The sequence below is a fragment of the Lissotriton helveticus genome, chromosome 10 (assembly GCF_964261635.1).
Source record: "Lissotriton helveticus chromosome 10, aLisHel1.1, whole genome shotgun sequence".
NCBI lineage: Eukaryota > Metazoa > Chordata > Amphibia > Caudata > Salamandridae > Lissotriton > Lissotriton helveticus.
Window position 1 is genome coordinate 362,489,160 of NC_136071.1, and position 21,299 is coordinate 362,510,458.

Below are 21,299 nucleotides of genomic sequence, written 5' to 3' on the forward strand. Positions count from 1 at the left end.
AACTCAGATGGTGCTCTGGTGTTTAACTCCAAAATATAACGAGATTCGAGACGTCTTAGTTTTTTTCTCTCTGTCCCCACCTCGAATACTATATGGGACACAATCGATGACAAAGTAGCTGAGCCCTGACTCGTCTTTGTTATGTTGAGACTCGAAATGGCGTGCTACTGGGTATGTCTTATAAGCATGACGTATAGCCCTCATGTGTTGCAAGATCCTTATATTGGCTGGATGAATTGTGCTACCGATGTACCTCAGGCCACACGGGCACTGAAGGACGTAGATAGCATATTCTGTTTTGCAAGAAAAAAAGCCTCTTATCTTTTTTACTCTCTTTGAGAGGCCAGGGGTATACAACTGTGTTTCTCGCATGCCTACAGGCCTTACATGTAGAACACTTGACAAACCCCAGTTTTCTCTTAAGCCAGGTGGACCCACCAGCATTGAACAGTTTTTGAGGAAGCATATTAGATACTAGCATCTGCTGAAAAGATCTGGCTTTTCTGAATGTTATTGCCGGTCTTTTTTGTACTAATGGTTGCAGTACTGGATCATTATAAATGAAATGCCAGTGCCTATTTAAGATGTTTCTCACTTCTCTATGCTTCCGATTGTAGGTGGTAATCATTCTGACTTGATTATTTGATGGTTTATGTTTATCATGGGATTCACTCTTGTTGAACAGAATATCTTCCCTGCTTCTTTTCTCTATTTTCTCTTTTTCTGTTATCATTAGTGTACCCTCTTTCTTTGAAACATGAAGTAAGTGTAGGAAGCTCTGACTCCAAACTTTCTTTGTCACTACAGTTACGTATAGCTCTAAGACTCTCCCCATAGGGAATACGCTTTATAAGACTTGCTACATGAAGCAGCGTGTTACCTGCCGTTGGTTTTCTGTATAAATTTGAATGAAGTTTGGAGTCTTTGACGAACACAGTTAGATCTAGGAAGTTTAATGAGGTTGCACTGATATTACTAGTAAACTTTAAATTCAGATTATTATTCTGAAGTCTCTTTATAAAGCCTCAAGCTGTTTCCTCTGACCCTTTCCAGACAATAAAAAGATCGTCAATGTAACGACTCCAATGAAGAACATTAGATTCCCATTCGTTTTGGAACTCCGCTAGGACCACCTGCTCCTCCCACCAGCCCATATGCAAATTAGCATAGCTGGGGGCGAAGCAGGTGCCCATCGCGGTTCCACAGATCTGTTTGTACAGGGTGGTGTCAAACAAAAAGTAATTATTTTTTAAGCACAAAGAAACCATTGATATTACCATCTGTGTGTGTGACCATAGATTAATAGAGCAATCTTTCAAAAAATGCTTGATGGCCCGAAGGCCATCCTCATGTTTATACTGGTATAAAGTGTTGTTACATCGATGGTCACCAGAAGGAGATCATTTTCCCAAGGAAGATCATAAATTTTCCGTAGGAAATCACTAGAGTCATGAGCATATGATGGTAATTGTTTCACTATAGGACATAGAAAGGAGTCAATATACTTAGATGTGTTTTCTAATGCTCCCCCTATGGCGGAGATGATAGGCTGCATTTTTGTGCACTTTAGGGATAAGGTAGAACACTGGGGTCACCGGATTAGAGACTTTTAAGAATTGCAGCTCCTTACATGTGATAAGGCTTTGTCTATACCACTCCTGCAATTGATTGTTATACAAATCATAGTTATTTTTCATTTCTGTTTCTGCGATTTTGATGTAGTTACTATGATTGTTGAGTTGTTTGTAAGCCTCCTTTAGGTATTTCTCTTTGTCCCAAAGAACAATATTCCCACCTTTGCCTGCGTCCCTCACTATGCAATGTTGGTCTGTTTTCAACTTGGTAATCAATGCATCAAACTCTTTTTCTTGCTTCGTGAAAACTTTATGATGGACACTAGTGCATTTTTCTAGATTTTTTAAATCATTAGTGATTAATTCATGAAACCCATCAACCGCATCGCATATATTCAAAGGTGTAAATTTTGAGCTAGGTCTAAAGTCTGTGGGTACCCTGCTCCCAATGTCCACATCTTGTTCTCTCGCCAACTGTATAGCTTGACTGCTCGTTGTCGGTAATTCTGCCTCTGGTGTAAAATTGGCGCCTTTTGATGGATTGTCCGGATCATTCATTGGCAGACAGTCAATTCCCTGCAGATCTATAAGTAAATCCATATCTGCCACTGATAGATTGTCATTTAAATTGGGATTCCCCAAGTCTACATTAGGGGCTGTCTTCCTTCAGTGTTGGTTCAGCGCAAAAAAACTTTTCAGTTTTAAGGATCTCACAAATTTATACGTGTCCACTCTGGTATCCACATAATTAAACTCTGTAGGTGGACAAAAAGATAGGCCGAGTTTGAGTATCTGCTCTTCTTTTTCGGTGAGGGTCATTTTAGTTAGATTAATGATATTAGTGTCTTTTGCCATTGCAGCTACAATCATTTGCTCCCTCTCCCTGAGGCCGCGCTTTCCTGCCTTTGCGCCTCTGTTTCCTCTGCCTCTTGCTTTTGGCTTCCCTCGTACATCACTTGTTGTCTGGGCCTGAGGTTTCTGAACTACGAGTCTGTTATCCATGACACTCTTTTTGTAGTCCAAATGTCACGTGATTGAATGTATTGTGCACAGTGGTTAAAATGACCACTGCAGATACGTAAAGCAAGCCTGCGGGTCAGGCGAAACGTGTCTGAAGGGCTGACTTAAATAAACTACTTTGGCCAGCACAAGGTGTCGTCAACTCGTGGTGTTCTGCTGCGTGATAAAGTTGAAATATATATATATAAACAGTAACATGGGAGGCAGTAAGGGCTAAGTTGATTGTTTAAACAGATGAGTTTTTAGCCTCTTTTTGAAAAGTAACATGGGAGGCAGTAAGGGCTAAGTAGATTGTTTAAACAGATGAGTTTTTAGCCTCTTTTTGAAAGTAGGCAGTTCCTTGATATGCCGAAGGTCGTCTGGGAGCGCATTCCATAGAGTGGCAGCCTTGACCGTGAAGGACTGCCCCCCAAGACGAGCTCTCCGAAATCTGGGGATCACCAGCCGTCTTTGCGTAGCTGACCGAAGGAGACGACTGGGAGTGTAGAAGGAGAGCCTGGGACTGATATAGGCAGGGCCCAAACCATGACGTGCCTTATGTGTCATGGTTAGTGCTTTAAAATGCACACGCTGGGCAACGGGTAGCCAATGCAGGTTGCTCAGCTGCTTGCGAACGCTAAGGCATCTAGGGATGTTAAATAAAAGCCTGACTGCCGCATTTTGGATGACCTGTAATTTTCCCAGACGGTACCCTGGAATGCCAAGGTAAAGAGCGTTGGTGTAATCCAGGCGTGCCAATATAAGCGCCCTGGCCACCGTCTCCCTAGCAGAACGGGGAAGCAGGGGAAAGAATCTCCTCAGGGCTTTAAGTGTGCCAAAGCACACCCCTGACAGACGCATGATTTATTCATGGAAGCCTAAGTCGCCCCCACACCAAATTCTCTTGAGGGACACGGAAATCCAGGAGGCCAGAGAGACTCTCTAAAAGCAGGGGGGAAATGGCCATAGAGGAGCACCTCCGATTTCTCTTCATTACATTTCAGGCTAGCCTGGGCTAGCCACGAAAATACCGATGAAAGGCATCGATGGGCCACCTCCGTATGAAGATCATCACCCTTCCATGTGAAGAGAAGCTGGGTGTCATCGGCGTAGGCCATAATTTTGGCACCCAGCTTCTCCGCCAGGTAGATCAGGGGGGTAAGGTAGACATTGAACAAAAGGGGGCTCAATGTAGACCCTTGAGGAACGCCGGTGGCTACCATACTGTCCAATGAAGAGAAGGGGGCATCCACACCTGTTGGGAGCGGTTGTCCAAAAAGGATCTAACCTATTCCCAGGCCGTGCCAGTGATACCGATGTCAGACAGGCGGGAAAGGAGCTGGAGGTGGGGTACCGTATCGAAGGTGGCAGAGAGGTCGAGTAAAATCAGAGCTGCCCTGCCGCCTGCATCCAGGCACTCCCTAATAGCCTCCGCAATTTCCACTAGCGCCGTCTCTGTACTAAATGCTGTCCTAAATCCGGATTGTGCCGGGTGGAGAGCTCCCATGGATTCCACAAATCTCTCCAGTTGTTTAAAGGCCACCTTCTCACACACCTTAGCTAAGGCTGGAAGAAGGGAAATGGGCCGGTAGTTAGAGAGAAGTGTGGCATCGGCATAAGGTTTTTTAAGGAGAGGGAGGAGTTTAGCATGTTTCCATTGCATGGGCACCCTTCCAGATTGAAGTGAGTTATTGACCAACTTCGTAACCTCTGAAGCGACTATCTCTGCCACCCCACTCAAGACCCTAGCACGGCAGGGGTCTGCAGGCGAACCAGATTTTAATGATTTAAGGATGGCTAAGACGTCTTTCTCCTCTGCTGAGATAAAATGCGAAAAAAGTTGGTTGGGTATGGTGGTGCATGGGGCAAGCGGTATAAAAAGAGGGGATAGCCCTAGTGGGGTAGTCCGTAGGCTGTCTTGTATCTTTTGAATCTTGGCGGTGAAAAAGTTGGATAGATCATCACACCATTGGAATGAACTAGGAGGGGAGGGGAGTTCCGCAGCGGGTGATAGAAAGCTGCGAACAATGGCGAAAATTTCTTTGCTGTTGTTGTTAGCTTTAGAAATTCTATCTGCAAAGAAGTTGCCTTTGGCTTCTTTGATAGCAGCGTAGTACTCCCTCTGAGCGGCGCGGAGTGCCACCTTTGCACGGGGGCAATACTCCAGGCGCCAACCCCGCTCTAATTTTTTACATCCTAGTTTCAGAGATTTGAGGGAGTCGGTGAACCAAGGCTGAGAGGGAGAGCTCCGGGGGAGGCCCTTCGTGGAGGCCTGAGGGAGAGAGTTGACGGCCTGGCTGATCCAGTTCCAAAACATTTCCACTGCTCCATCAAGATCAACTACCTTATCTGGAGGTGTAAGGGCCAAAGCTCTAGAGAGAGCTGGGATGTTAATCTTCTTAGGATACTGTCCAGGGGCCTTGCCAGCCAGCAGAATAGAACTGCCGATGTTCCATGAGAAACAGACCAGAAAGTGATCCGACCAAGTGACAGGCCTGGGAGCTGATATCTTAAGCTCGAAGTTGGAGCAGACTGGATCTAAAAGATGCCCGCATTTGTGAGTGGCAGCCAGGACCCGCTGGGTCATATGGGTTAGGTTACATAGATCTAACAGGTCCCTTGTCCCTGGGGCCTGCTGGTTCTCCAAATGGATATTCAAGTCACCCAATAGTAGAAACTTGGGTTATATATATATATATGTAGAGAGAGAGAGAGAGATCCAAATAGAAGTAGTTTCAGCTCCTTCTTTCTGCCCTCGCCCGAGGCAGTTGGATCGCTGATTACGGCGGAGCGCGCTGGACATGAAATTTCACAAATTACTCAAATAAAGCATTCTCTCAGGAGTTATCTCACCAGCAGTCGATTTATTTTCAGTTACGCCTTTCACCTGACACAGCAAGCTTGCTCACACACTGAATTCTGGGACAAGCTGACATACATAATGGAATGCACATAAAATCAAAAGAGACTTATTGTTGTTGGTCACAATGGCGTCCATATTGGAGTGTTGTCATTTACAGACAGACTTTTCGAGCGAGCATTTATCTGGAAAAATACAGCATATAGCAGATGTTGCTTAAGGTTTGCGCACTCTTTGGTTGCCCGATTTTTAAATAAGGTGGTACATCACTATACTTCATTCTGAATATACGTTTGGAGTTTCACGCTTTTTATGCATTCCGGTGCTTCCGTGCAAATAAATCTGAATCAAAGTTGGCCCTGAAATATTCTGGTCGGTTTGGCGACAATAGTCATTGTGTGTGATACGTAAGGTCGACACTCTTCCAAAGACCTATTTTATCTGGACTGCAAAGTCCTCTTGCATTTACTTTGAAGGGTCAACCATTTTAATTAATAGCCCTGAAGATGGTCCCGTGGACAAAAGCCTAATTAGACCGAATTGTCGACAATTGCACCGCTTTCCTTTTTATTGTTGTTTAATCATTTAAAAAAAGGTGCTCACAATTGTTACTTGAAAGGACATTTATTTGCATACAGCTGCAACTTCTGGTTTCATTGTGTTATGTAATGATTTTGTACCCTTTACAAAAAAAAATTTGTAACAATATAAAACTCTTTTGAATATATACACCGTGTTTCTATTATATTTTAAGACTGTTATGTCTATAAAAGATTCATCTGTGTGGAAATAATTGCAACTGTTTTTAAAAAATCTTTATTTACAAGCAAATGGAGATAGCCTGTTAAGATCGAATATATGAATCGATTTAAATGTCCAGTATTTGTAAAGCGCGAACAATTACCCGAAGGTGTCAAGGTGCTGGGGGCCCTCTGGAAGATTAAACAAGCTATTACCCAGAGTCACATGGTGCTGGGCTGGGCTGATATGTCACGGCCCCGGGGATCGCACCACACTTCTTCCTCAGTGTTTAGTTTAGTAAATACCTTGTAGGCGCATTTACCTGCTAAGAATTATTTACAGGCACTGATATTGGTTCATAGTGCATGTGTAGGAGCATAAGCTTGATTCACTTATTGCTGTGCACTTAAAATTACAACTCTGGTTACATTTGTGTGTGTGTATTTATACATCATTCAACACACTTGTTGTAACTCGGAAATAGCAGTTCAAATACCAAATACCAAATAGTATTCTTTGGCTGTGTTTCTACACTGTGGGATCATGGTTCTTACAATTCAGGTTAAAAGTCCCTATGTTTAGACAAAAGTGTCAGTATAAGTAGGTATCCCACAGAATAAAAGTCAGCACACTTTATTTGGCATAGTGCCATGCAAAAAGTGATATCTATTACAGTGTGTTCCTTGCATGGAGTGATGGAAAGAGGTACCTCTGGGAGCCTAGAAGATTCCACCGTCTGTCATTGCTGATGTGTATTCAGTGTTCATACACTCAGGGTAAGAAATCCATATGTTAGGCAGAAAAATCATATATCCTTACATGTCCTTCAAAAAAGAGTAATGTGGAAGTGCAGACCTATATAAGGCGAAGTACCTTGACAGAGGTGGGATATACAAGCACAGTGTTAGACATTAGGTAAGTTACTCCGACAGGACAGACTATTGATGCAGTTCTTTCATTTGTACAACGTTGTCCTCTCCACTACTCAAGCAAGGTATGTGGCTGTCCCTTGTTATCAGCCCACAGTAGAACTAAAAAAGGAGAAGAAATTCTAAACCACCACCATTTCACATCTATCAATTCTGATAAAATTTAAAAGAGAGACTCTGATATGTAATTAAGAACAAAAGGGTTCTCTTATCTGTCTAGTGTTGTTCTGCACTACTCTTTTCCGTGATGTCGAAGAAAAGGGTGGGGAAATCCACTTTTGAGTCGGCCTCTTCCTTTCCTCCTGTGATTTAAAAGAAAAAACATAGATTATTAATATGGTTAGGGTTAAAAACCGAAGATATAACTCTTACAGTAAAAACCAAACCCACAGACATCTTGGTTGTATTGCACCTAAAAGTATTTTCGGGTTCCCTAAATCTACTTGGAGCATGTCCATACCCTGTATCAGTGTTGGGGTAACTAGTGTTCATGAAGGTGTATATTGAGTTCTTCGTCTTGGTTGTGACCCCCTGGAGTTTTGGTCTGTAGGTTAATAATATGCCAGGACTCCTTCTGACTAAGGCTGAGAACTCTGTTTCCACCGCTGATGTTCTGTTCAGTTTGCTCAATTGCAAAGTATGTGAGCAATGAGCTGTTCAATAGGTGATATTCAGCAAAATGTCTGGGTAGTGAGGGTCTTTGTTGTTAATTGCCCTCATGTGTTCTAAGACACTGCCAGGGTGTTGCTACCTACATACCGTAGGTTGCAGGGGCATTCTAGAATGTAAATTACAAAGGTTGACCCACAGGTAAGGAATTGGTTTATGGTCTTTTCTGATGTTGGAGTGTGGTATTGTTTCCGCATGCGGCTGTTCCGGCACGCCTTACTGTGCCCACATGGAAAAAATCCCTTCAAGCTCAGGTGTGTATTCAACCGTTTATTGGTTATGTGTCCTTTGACCAGTAGGTCTTTGACGTTCCTGGCCCTTCTGTATGTGATTTGGGGGTGTTTGGGTATCTTTTCAGCTAAAGTGGGTTCACTTGTTAGAATATTCCAATTTTGTTTCAGGATTTTGGATATTTTCTTGGACTGTGAGTTGTATGTCAGGATAACTCTTAGACTGTATTCTTCTCCTACGATTGGTTTCTCCTGTAGTGTTCGATCTCTCAGGATTTTGCTGACCTTATCCTTGGCCCTTTCTAATACCCATCTAGGATATCCCCTCTCTTTGAATCGTGTGATCGGTGTTTCTTGTTCTTCCAGGAAATCTTCCTGGTTGCTGCAGTTCCTTCTGGCCCTCAGCAGCTCTCCAAAGGGGATGCTCTACTCCAGGGTCGCTGGGTGGCTACTGAGTGCATGAAGGAGACTGTTTCCTGCTGTTATTTTTCTGTGCAGTTTAGTGCACATCTGATTCTCTCTTACTTCTACCCCGACATCCAGGAATTCAATAGATTTTATGCGAGTGGTGTATGTCAGTTCGAGATTAAAGTTATTCACATGCAGTTTGCCAATGAATCTCCTGGCACTGTCTTCCTTTCCATATGATGAAGAAGTCATCAATATATCTTTGCCATTTGATGACTCTCCTTTCCTTATTCTCTGTTTCTAGTTCCTTCAAAACCTCCCCTTCCCAAACCCCTAAAAAAGGTTTACAAAGTTTGGGGCAAAGCAAGTACCCATTGCTATGCCGAGGACTTACTTGTACAAGGTGCCATTAAATAAAAAGAAATTATTATATAAGCAGAACTTGATCATTTCTAATAACATTGCTATATGTCCATGTAACAGATTTCTCTTTTCTTCAGAAAGAAATGGAAGCATTTTATGTCCAAAGTGTGATCAATGATTGAATATAGGGAATAAACGTCCATATTTACAAGCAGGAAGTCTGCCTCTCACATGACGTTCTTTATTTTGCCCAGGAAATCCTTTGTGTCTATAGTGTATGATGGTAGTGCCATCACGTATTTGTGGAGGAAATGGTCCACATATTTCAATATGTGTTCAGAGACACATCTTATGGATGAGACTTTAGGTCTCCCTGGTGGCGAAGTGGGATTCTTGTGTACTTTGGGCAAGAGGTAAAAACTGGGTAATCGGGGTAGTCTTTTTTCAGGTAACAGTATTGTTCCCATTGTAGGATCCCTCAATCTTACCAGTTTGTCAGCATATTCCAGATTGTGACAATGCTTTCATTATACTCTGCCATGTTGGTTTCCACATAGAATTTGGGATCATTTAACTGCTTCCGTGCTTCTATGTACATGTTTCTATCCCAAAGTGCAATGTTTCCTCCCTTGTCAGAAGGGCAGATGACCATATTTTCATCTTCCGACAATGATTTCACAATTTCCCACTGAGTTCTAGAGAAGTTTGAGGGTGCATCTATTTTTTCCCCTTTTTGTGACGAAATTGCAACAACTCTTTCATCATGGTGTCGTGGAAAGCGTCGATGTTGTGATGGGGTAAATTGGGATAGAAGATGGGTTTAGGTTTAACATTTGTCTTGGCAGGATGGTCATTGGTAATCTCATGGGTTGCACTAGTTACTTCAGAGTCTGTTTCGTTGAACAGGTCTTGCAATGCTCTTAGAGTGTCGCTGACGCTGTCCCCTATACCGAGGAAGGTATCTATGTCTGTGTCATTCTCTATTGTATTATCAGTAGTTATATAAATTCTGAGTCTGGGGGTCTTACTCCTTTTATTTGATGCCATTTTTTTTGTTTTAATTTTCTCACAAACTTGTAAAGATCTATTCTTGATTCTGGGTAGTTGAAATTTGTGATAGGGCAAAAGGAAAGGCCTAGACAGAGTGTCTTTTTTTCCATCATAGATAGTGGTCGATGTGAGAGGTTGATATTTTGTTGATATTTTGTGTCGTCCATTACAGCTGCTTCCTCGGGCCAGTTGCCTTCATTCCCATTGGCCCATTTCCTCTTCCTCTTCCTTTTCAGGTTCCTCTGTCTGTGTTGTTGTCTTCTACACCAGTTCCTTCCTGGCTTCTTCCTCTGCCCCGTTGGCCCCCTACTCTCCCTCGTGGTTTTGGTGGTTGGACTGTTCTCGGGGTATGCCTCCCTGTTCTTAGGAGGTGGTACTTGTCTAAAACATGTGGTTGTGCTCTGCTTCCCGTATTCCCTTCGAGAGTGGTACCAGTTGCTAATGAAAGATCTCCCTCTGTGTAATGTAATGTAATGTGTATACTTGTAAAGCACACTGTTGCCAGCCGGCGTCCTGGCGCTGTATACAGCTGGGGAACCCGTCCTGGCTTTCCCTGTGGGATGGTCCCTGCTGGGAATCCCCAAGGTGGAGCCAGGCATCCCCAGCGTTGATGGGGCCGTTGTGGAGATTAGGCAAGCTAATGCCCAGAGTTGCCGACTGCGACATCTGGTTAGAGTAGGCACCGAGGCGAGAATTATCGAGGCCGCTGATTCTGGTCCACGACCCTGCCGCGTCGGGAATCGAACCCTGGTCCCGGGCCGACTTCTGCTTCCGGGTCTGCCGCCTCTAACCAGTGAGCCACACCACTCCACTGTGTCACTGCTGGTAATTGACTCTGTGCCACTTAGGGTCCCAGCCATTTCTTCTATGGGCTCCCCTAATGCCATCTTCTCATAGAGTGGTCATATTTATGACTGTAAGTCAATATTCAGCCGCTTTTGTAGTCGTAACAGTCGCATGTAACTAGCGCTGCTTCCGCGCTTTGATGTCATCCTCATGTAGTTTTAGTCTTACTCTTAGGTCTTCTCTGAATTTTTTGAAGACCTCCTGTTCTTTATGATTCTTCAAATCCTCTTCAAGTGATTTAAGCCCTCATAGAATGCCTTCCCTATCTTCCCATGCATATCTCACAAGAATCTTGAGCATCGGTTTGGAGCTCTTGGTTGAATTTTCAGCCCATTCTTCCAACATTTTTGGGTTCGGGATTCATAGGAGGGAGTAGTGTTGATGCAAAGACCCCTTGGTACCATCTCTTTTTCGATGTAATCCTGCAATGATATTGCCTCTTACCATTTGGAGGACTCGATTTTTTTAATTTTTCTAATCTTCTTAGTTTTTTTTGTGGTGTGCTGTCCCTGGTACCAGTTTCTTTTCTGGGTTGGTTTTTTATTGGGTGCTCTGGCAAAGAGGCTAAGGGCAGCTGCTCTTCTCTCTGTTTCTTCATCCATGCTAGTCACGTCCTTTTACTTAGGTGTATCTCATACTGTCTTTGGTTCTATTAAATATGTCTGTGGCTTTGTTACTCATATTGTGGGTTGCGCTGATGGCTGAAACAAAGGGCTGGTATTAGCCCCCCTCCCTCACCAATGTGGGAGTTCTTGCTGCAGTGCTTTTCTCTGCACTATGCATGCAACAGTCTGTTTTGCACGTCCTCGTAGAGGACACAGAAATGGTTGTGGACAGAGTCTTGATCTCGAGTCGAGGTATATACTATCTCTAATCCCCTCTTCTACCTGCATTATTCAGGGGAAGAGTAGCAATAGTTAACTTTCAATTTCCCTTATAGTTTGCACCTTGCTGAATGTGCTGATGTCAAGTAGGGAAATTACTTAAGGGGAAGAGTAGCACTAGATAGCTTTCAATTTCCCTTATAATTTGCACCTTGCTGAGTTTAGTTTCTTGTTGCGTTACCACCGTATCGGGACAGGCTTGTTGTGATGCAGCAATCAAAATATAAGTACACCAAATATTTAATCAATATGTAGATGAGGGGAGACATCCCAGATTGTATATTCCCTTCCCTCCAACAAAACTCCCATTCTGGAGAAAAGAAGCACGCCCGACCAGACCCCAGGTAGTAACTTGCACTTTTATTCTCTCTTGAACAGCTTTGTTAAAAAAGTCCTTACGCGTTTCAGCTACATCAGTAGCCATGATCACATGTGAGCTTGCATGTCATTACGGCGTCACTACGTGCTTTATACGCCTCCTTAGACTACTTCATTTCCACGTAGTCCTACAATTCCCAGCATGCACCTTGAATGCAAATTCTCACAGTCTCAGCGCCAATTCACTGTTATTCACTTTCCCACATCTAAATACAATAACGGGTGTTTTCGCTGTGCATCGCATGAAATAATGAGTTCATTCAAAGGTAATATTATGTTCAATAATCTTGAAGTTGTTACTATTTTCAATACCGGAAAGTGCTTGAAAGCCTGGAGTCCATTGATGAAGGACAGATGCACTTCACCTTTCCCTTGCCACGCAGAGTTCACAAACAATCTTCTGTCTGGAAACTCTGTGACATTGACTGAAAAGAACACTGCTGGTGGGTCCCGCTCCTTTTAACAACAATCCAACCTACATTCATCCGCAGGGAGCCGGTTCCTCTTCGAGGGCGGTCAGGGCGCGAGGGGGTGGACAACCTCCTTATAACTCCAACAAAACTCCCATTCTGGCGAAAAGAAGAACGCCCGACCGGTCTGGTCGGGCGTGCTTCTTTTCCATAGGAAGAAATTTTTTTGTTTTGCTAATAACTTTCTCGCCGTTTGACGAATCTTCACAAAAGTTTCAAAAAAAATGTACCACTCACTTCAGCTGCTGTCATGAAAGTTCTGGGTGATTCGTCTCGTGGGGGACGATGAAAGGGGGTAGTCCCAAATTGCATTTTCCTCATGCAATTTTCCATAGGAATTTTAGACACGACTATAGCCCGAACTGCTGAACTAAATTACACCAAATTTGCCAGAAAACTAGTTCTTGGTTTAGAAAGTGTGCTTTTTGTGACTTGTAGTTAATCTGTTCAGTAGTTTTTGAAGTATTAAAGGAAAACCAAAATATGTATATCTGGGGGCCTTAACCCTCTGCAAATCCAACAGATTTCATGCTGAGATCTGATTGGCAGCCTACACTTCAACCAGCGTTGGAGTCCATTTTGAGACTCAGCTAAAATAATGTTAAAAATAATGAAAAGGGGGCAGGGTAGATTAGCCCGTACCCCCTATGACAAATATGTCTCCTATATATTTTACCCAAGCTCACTGTGCACACAGAAAGCCGGGTTGCTTTGGGGGATCCATAACACATGTCTTAAAAACAGGTTATTGACATTCTTGATAATATAAGGTTTCAAGTATCCCTAGACCTCACTACCATATATGGTCTTAGAAAGACATTTAAACCTTGTAAACCTTGGTTAGAATCTGGGGGGCCTGAATCATAACCTGTGGGCAAAACCAGCCATAGCACCTGTAGCCTTGATAAGCAACACTTTCTTTACATTGAGGGGCTACCAATTCTTATAAGTGTCAAACAACGCACTGAGATATAAACAAGATAGAACTTTTGCCATAGTATGGTTTTTCACCTTAAGTGTTTTGGGTCGGGTCAATTGTGGGCCAACAACCATCACATACGACTTAGTGACGTTTATTACAAGGTCCACACTAGTCATAAAGCCAAAAAACATATCCAGTAATAACTGTAGAGCCAATGCGGTCCTTACCATGAGGACTGTATTGTTGGCATACAGTAGAACTGGACACGCTCTCGTTCCCAGCTTTTGGCAGCCGGCCTTAATCAAAAGAAGGGCTTGCTCCAGATCATTATAGTAAAAGGTGAATAGGAAGGTGGCAATAATACACCCCTGATACTAGTTCTAAAGGATTGGGGTACAAGCCGGCCCCTGAGTGTGCCGCACAGAGGCTGAGGTGTGGGCATGTAGATCACTTAAAAGAAACACTATATCAGGTCCACCCCTATCACCAGAAGCAGACGCTAGCATTGACCCTGTCAACAGCGGATGTAAAGTCTATGAACACAACATGAATTGACTTGGGCCGAGCAACAGTGTACTTGCTGAAAATTAAACATAGATTCAGGCATTGGTCTGTTGTTGATCTGGCTGCCTGAAGCCATATTGTACCTCAGTAATTATGTTATTTTCATCTGCCCACAACATCAACCTATTTAGAAATACCCTTGTGAGGACCTTCATGGTGACATCAGTCAAGGATATTGTCTGGTAACAGTGAGGGTTGTCTTTATCCCCCTTCTTAAACATCAGTTCAATTGCAGCGGTGGACCATGAGAGCAGAGTGCCATCCCTCACTGCTGCATTAAGGACCCCAGATCTCAATATCATCCAAAATCAGATCAGATGATATCCCATCAGGCCCTGGGCCCTTATTGTGTTCTAGTGCCCGGAGGCCCTTAGTGACTTCATCTAGGGTGGAAGTCACGTTGGCTCTGCCACTCGCGAATCCACCCTGGTCCTCCTTACCACCACTTGACCCATAGTTATGGATACCTTCATAGTGTTCTATCCATATCCACTGTTGCTCTGTAATGTGATGAAATAGAGCAGGGCCATTTGTGCTGGCAACACATGTCTACTTTATTATTCGCCAAAACAAGGAGTTATATTTGGTCATACAAGCTTGTGTTAGATTATCTCAGGCTCTCTTTCTTAGGATGGATTTACAATTCGCCAGTGCTAATTTGTACCCCTTACATCAGGCAGCTACCCATTTTTTGTCTCCAGGTACCTGCCTCAAGGTGGCCTTCAGAAAAGGATGAGCCTTGGAACAATTGCTATCAAACCATTTTGATTCCTGTGGCCTTTTGTTTGTTGCAGGAGCCCTAAGTAGTGCTAACACCTTCTGTGAGATGCCAGCATATGCCAATAAGATGGCTCCACCGGAGGAACATGAATCCAAACATGTGGAGATTTCTTGCCTGCACCCTAAAAAAAAGAGACTCTTAAAACTGCTTGGGCTCCACCAGAAAACACCTGAACCTCCTACCTTGATCTATGAGGGGGAATACACCCTGAACAGCTGAAGAGGTCCTAGCACCACCGCTTAACCCACTGTTCATTAAGGACAGGGGGCTACAATCACTGATTGGGCTGTGCACTATACCAAAATTGAAAATAAATAAAAACAGGGGAGCTGATACAAATATAAAATCATTTTTTTAGGCACAACCCCTTTCCCTAAACGTTGGTAAAATACAGGGATTGATGAACTTAACTAATTTCTCCATAGAGAAAACAAGATAGGTGCTTTAGATTGTATTGAACTCCGAGCCCTCCCTTGTATAAACCATATGCATCCCCTGTGCCAACACACATTTGGGTTTGCTAATCGATAGATCTAAAGGACAATCACATAAATGGCAATTCAAATTCAAATTCAGCATTGTTCGGTTTTCAAATTTTCGTACACAAAAACCATAAAAGCACACATTTTACAGTACCATATCGCAAATATTGCACAATAGTCATTAAAAATAAATTAAAAACATGGAAGCAGCTTTATGATTTCAAATTGTCAATATTATACAATAATTATAAAAATAATTTGTTAGAGAAAAGTTAAAAACATGATTTACAGATCTATGAATATATGAAAGGTGATACCTAAGTACATATTTCATAAAGGGACCAAATTCATAGTTTCCTACTGTCAATGGTATACAATGATTATAGCTGGCAATTAAAAACACCCACTAATATAACCTTCTCCATCCCATATCTGTTCACAATCCCAGATTCAATGGTGAAGCTTAAAGTGGAGAGGTAAGATACCTCATCTGACCAGGCTTCTGCATTTTAACAATTAACTAAAGCAAAAGATGTATAGCCTGGTAGGGTTAACTTCAGCACTTGCCACAAGTGCAAGTCCCAGGTAAAATCCGTAATTTTTCCATGCAATTTCAAGGAGGCAAAGGTAATCAATCCCCCTTGACCCTCCCCACGGTTAAAACTGCAACCGTAATAAAACAGGTTTGGTATCCTTCCAGGATCCAGATCAATGCTGTATCCTCAACCTGCTTCAACACCCTCTGCATGCTTCGAAAGACATTTAGATTGATCCCATCCGAATCCAGAAAAACTGTCATCCACGTGCTCATCAGCAGCAGACTGGACTTTGGCAATGTCCTCTATGCCTGAATCAACAAGAAATACATTTGCAAACTCCAGACCATCCAGAGCGCTGCAGCCAGACTGATCCTCGTCATCCCCCATCGCAGTCACATCCCCCAACACCTTCGCGCTCTTCGCTAGCTCCCAGTTGAAAGAAGAATAGCCTTCAAACTCCTCACCCACGCATACAATGGCCTTCACCACACTAAACCAATATACCTGGACAACCGCCTTTCCTTCCACGCACCCAAAAGACACCTCGATCAGCCAACCTTGCTCTGGCCTCATTCCCATGTATCTACAAAACCAGAGCGGGAGGAAAGTCCTTCTCTTACCTCTCAGCCAAGGCCTGGAACAATCTCCCCCTCCACCTCAAGCAAGCCCCCACACTGCTCCTGTTCAGGAAGGACCTCAAGACCTTGCTCTTCCGAGGACTCCCACAATCAACAGAGCCGCCCTCTCCCTCCCAGTGCCTTGAGACTCTCACTGGTGAGAAGATGCTCTTTACCAGCCCTGATTGAGGGAACAAAGGTTTTGCCTTTCCCATGTTTCTTGTAGACACATCTCCTGGTATTTCCAAACAAACTGCACCAAGATCCAATCATTAAACGTAGGTGCCAGGCCCGTAATATTCCAGAACAACAACGGAAAATCATGCTAATTACTAGTTAAGATATCCGCAGGGGATGTTATACACAGGGAAACAGACGGGGGCATAAGTCAATCACAGGTTTTAAGGTTCCTCAAAGGAGCAAATCTGTTCATTGTCTGCAAAGCTGGGGACACAAGGGGAGTAGATGAAGGTCTGCTTTAAGAGCCCTGCCCCTGCGGGACCCGATTCCACAGGGTTAGATAAGCCCTTTTGGCTTTTAAAAAAGCCCATGGGAAGTGCCAGAATGTTGGATGGTCTAGGAGATCTAACAAAGCCTAACATGGTCAAGACATGTACAGGTTTGGTGGGTCGATTAAAGTTTACCACAACATAATTCCCATCCCCTCCTTAACATCAGACCTCAACCAGTTCACCCTTCGCACCATGTTTATTGAACCATAAATATGTGTGCCTAAATTAGAGTGAAAGTCTAACTAGTGAACCACCTTATTTTTCAGGTACTCGTAGAACTCTGATGTAGACCTCATCAAGGGAGGGACAATCTCTAAGACCACCATATGAGGGGTAGCTTCAGTTGGTAAATTAATTACCACCCCTGGCTTATGGGGCATAGGCTGAGTCACTGACAGCGAACTCGATCCAGCAATAGAAACTGATGGGCCTAATGAAACAGAGGGATCTGAAGGAATATTATTGAACACCTTATGGGGCAGAAGTATGTCAGGGGAAGATTCTGGCCTAACAAGATTCTCTTGCGAGCTCTGTGACTGTACAGGGAAGTTCCCATCCATCGCACTACTCCGTACAGTACACAGTCCAAGAAATGCTTCTCTCAGGTATTTCAAACAGTCCGGGATCTGCGACAATCTGCACTCAATATGCTTTAAATTTGAGATGATTGGTTCCATTTTGTATTTAACTCCTTGGTGAAAACATTATTGAACTCCCTGGGTAGGAGGAGCTTGGTGTAAGCTCAGGCTGCACACCCACATTAACATAACTGCACCTGTGTTTGGGGGCTGCCACCTATTTCCTGCGCTTTTTCTTGGGGTTTGAACTTGACTGGATGAGCTCACGAGGAAGGTCTGCAGACCTGCCCACCCTCAAAGACGAGATTATTGTCACTGAAGCTGCGTCCTGATTTACTTTCAACTGACTTCCCATATTTGAGCTATGAAATTCAACGTGCACAATGGAATCACCAGGAGGGCGTGAAAAATTTGGAAGAGCTAAAGGGGAACCATCCCCCATCAGCGATAGTTTCACTCTACCAGCTCAATCACTTTTGTGCCAGAAAGGTATCAATTGTTGGTGATTCCAGAGGCGGCTTCTCCATTAGGGCAGAGGAGTGGCTTGTCCAATGCTGTGGGTCCTGACTGTTTTGTCGGCCCTTTGGGGACGATCAAACCAGTCATTTGCACATTGCCTTTTCTCTATGTAGGCTGCATGCAGCCTACATAGAAAAAATGGCCTCCCCATAGGCGCCCAGCTGGGCGCCGTACCCACTAATCACAACGTTGCCATTACAGCGGTATGATTGGCTTAGGCGAGGGAGGCTGCCTGTGGCTGCTTCATGTTCAGGAGAGCAGGACCCGGCCAGGAGCTGAAGCGGCGCGGTACTCCGGAAGGTACGTTTTTAAAAATGTACATCAAACCCGTCCCGCCATCCCCGCGAACCTTCGTGGCCCCCAACCCGTGACTCATGCCGGCGCAACTGGGTGATTCATAGTGCCACTTGTGGGGACAATGACTGACGGACCCACCTTTCTTTCCCCCATGCTCAACTAGAATGATAGAACAATGTATGCATGAGGCAACATGCCAGCCATGGCCAATCAAGGCAGTATGTAACTGGGAGCACGGAGTCATGCCCTTATTCCCTTGCAAGAAATGAGGCCAAAGAGACAAGCATCTGTAGGCACAACGGTAGAAGCTCCCAGCTGGAAATAGAAATGAGGGTTTCAGATGAATTGATCCCCACACTTGTGCAGCAAATCAAAAGGTTTCTCAAGTGATCTCCTGCATGACCCAGACCTGGTTCCATGACCAAGAGAGCATGGTTAACAAAGTCAAATCCAAGTTAAAGTCTAGGAGTAGAACACAGTCAGGGCCAAAACCAGGAGTTAGGAGCATACCTAATTGTGATGGTGATGAAGATGATGATACAGAAGGAGCCTGACAACACCAAGTCGTTGGACCACGAGGAGTGGCCCAGACCTGCTTCTTCCTGATGCTCGGGCAAAAACAGGCCCAGTGTTTCCCCGGACTGATGCATTGGGAGACCTTGCAGCACTTAAGAGCATGATGATCAGGGCAGCCCCATCTCTGTCCTGGCAGGTATGGGACTTGTAGTCCCCACAGTATCCTCTTCTCTCCCCCCGTAGTGGGAGACCTTGCAGCGCTTAAGAGCGTGATGATCAGGGCCGTCTAACGTCTCCTGGCAGATATGGGACTCGTAGCCCCTACGGCATAAGTTATACTTAGCTCTGGTAACTATAACTGCTGAATTTCTATGTTTTTATCCATGTGAAATCTGTATCTAACTAGAACTCCCCTGTAACTTTTGGCCTTTTCAGTCTATTTCACTGGGGTTTTTTAAAGATAAATTGTACTATGATTTTACCTATAAGTTTAATTTAGTAATACTATTTTTTTTAACTTTATAAGTACACTTTATTCTTACATTTATTATTATTAAACTTGCTTGGGGGGCTTTAGAGAAGCTGTCCATCAACCTGGGTAAAGGCAGGAAGAATTGACTTACTACTAAGGTGGACAGTGAGGGGTCAAATGGGCAGACCTTGCAAGTGATTTTGTGTATTTGCTCACTCATAGTAACTTAAAGGGGGAACCTTGGCATCTTCTCTTACCAGGAGAAGACAAGAAAGAGCCCACACATCACAGTCACTAGAGAAGAGATTGTGCTCCTATAGATCAATGATGCATTCACCTTCACGATGATTTTCAAGGTGGAATTGCCTAGGAAACACACTTGCTTTCCCTTCGCCAAGCCCAAGAAATTAGGATCATTTGTCCTTTACAGAAGTACATTTTTATTTGTAAGTGCTTCCCGTTGAAGTTTGATTTCTGTGAAATGAGCACCAGGGCCAGAACTAAACCTCACCTGTCTTTTTATACAACAAGAGTCCATAGTTTTGCACAAGATGTCTGCCCATCTGGAGTACTTTTTACTGGATAATTAGCAAGTGCTTCCTCTTTGGGTAAATGTCTAGTGCATATTAAACGCTACAGCTGCGTAATGGACCACAATCACATGTGTCCACTGACTTTGTGTAGTTTAATTTCGGCAATGAGATTATTCCTCAGGTGTCTTCTTTTAGAAATCTGTGATAAATTGAATCCTAGAATAGAGACGAAAACATGACTATGAAGAGGTGAAACCCCACCAAACAAGGTTACTTCCTCTTAACTGTAGGAAGTAAGTGCTTTTTTGTTCGAATCAGATATCTTCATTCTCATCTGCCTCAACAATGTGTCATTAAAATCGGTGGGAAACCCACTTGAGGTGCGTTTTGGTAAGATGTTCCTACACCTGGGAAAAGGCGGGAATGTTTTTGTCTACTACTAGGGTGGATAGTGCGGGGCCAAAGGGGCAGAGCTTGTAAGTGATTTTAAACATTTTCATATTCATAGTAATAAAGGGAGCACCATGGGCTTTATTATTATTAGTGCAGGCTTTGCGATAACTAATAGCTTCATACACCTTCGCCCATAGAAATTTTTTTTCCAGAAATTATCATTTTGTTCTTCTTACATGACCTTCTTCACCACTTCATCTCGAGATTTGTGTAATTTGTAGAAACGGTAATCCCCATGGCAGTCTTGCACTTGTGATTCAGACTCAAAAATACTTTATTTAGTCTGTCAAAGTGCTTTAGTGCCAAATAGAATTAAAATGAGAGATAGTGTCACAATTTTTCATAAGTGTTGATAATTCAACAGAGAACCCATCGATCATACGCAGGTTTCCTCAACGGTTAACAAAAAATTAAAATACAATTTGATAGACAACGAATAACTTGGTAAAATAGTCTCCGGTTAAAATTTCGCTGTGTTTAGCTAGCTATTAATGTTCTGTCTGCTCGTATAAAAAACAGTACTTAAAAAACAACTTGTGTCTGTATAATTGATGAACGAGAGATGATTTTACGACAACCGCAATTTTTTCTGTGGATATTTACCAGACTCTATAAATGCTATCATGTGCAATAATTATTATAGCCACTTGTAACCATATCCCTAGAGGTTATGTTAACACAATGTAGCATAGCCACAAGCATACCCCAAGACAACTTAATACAGCAAAACATAATTTACCATACCAAAGGATAATATAACAGAAGGGCAATAGGAAACAACAATACATTACATACAATACCGTTCAATATAGCATTACAGATGTAAGATGATTGAAACAGCATTTTCGACAGATCAGTCTAGGTTCTGTTGCTCTTCCTGAAGGTTCATAAACTGTTTCTTCCCCAATGACAGCACTGTGTGTGGAGGTGTGAGCCTGGCTGCTATTGCCCCAGTGGTCAGGTCCTGTCTGAGAATGGCACAGCCTGCGTCGACAAGGAGGACTGCCCCTGCCTTGACCTTTTGACCGGAGAGCGGCACCTCCCTGGTGTGAGCATCAAACGGAGCGATGGATGCAATAACTGGTAAGAAAGTGTAAGCCCTTCTCCTTCACT

General features: G+C 43.4%; 1 protein-coding gene across 1 annotated transcript in view; it reads left to right on the plus strand.

Moving 5' to 3' along the window:
• LOC144784018 (SCO-spondin-like) overlaps positions 1-21,299 on the plus strand; it is a 1,726,865-nt gene that overhangs the window by 963,997 nt on the left and 741,569 nt on the right. The window contains exon 78 of the mRNA XM_078662721.1: positions 21,100-21,269. Coding sequence (XP_078518847.1) covers positions 21,100-21,269 — 170 coding nt within the window. The remainder of the gene's footprint in view (positions 1-21,099; positions 21,270-21,299) is intronic.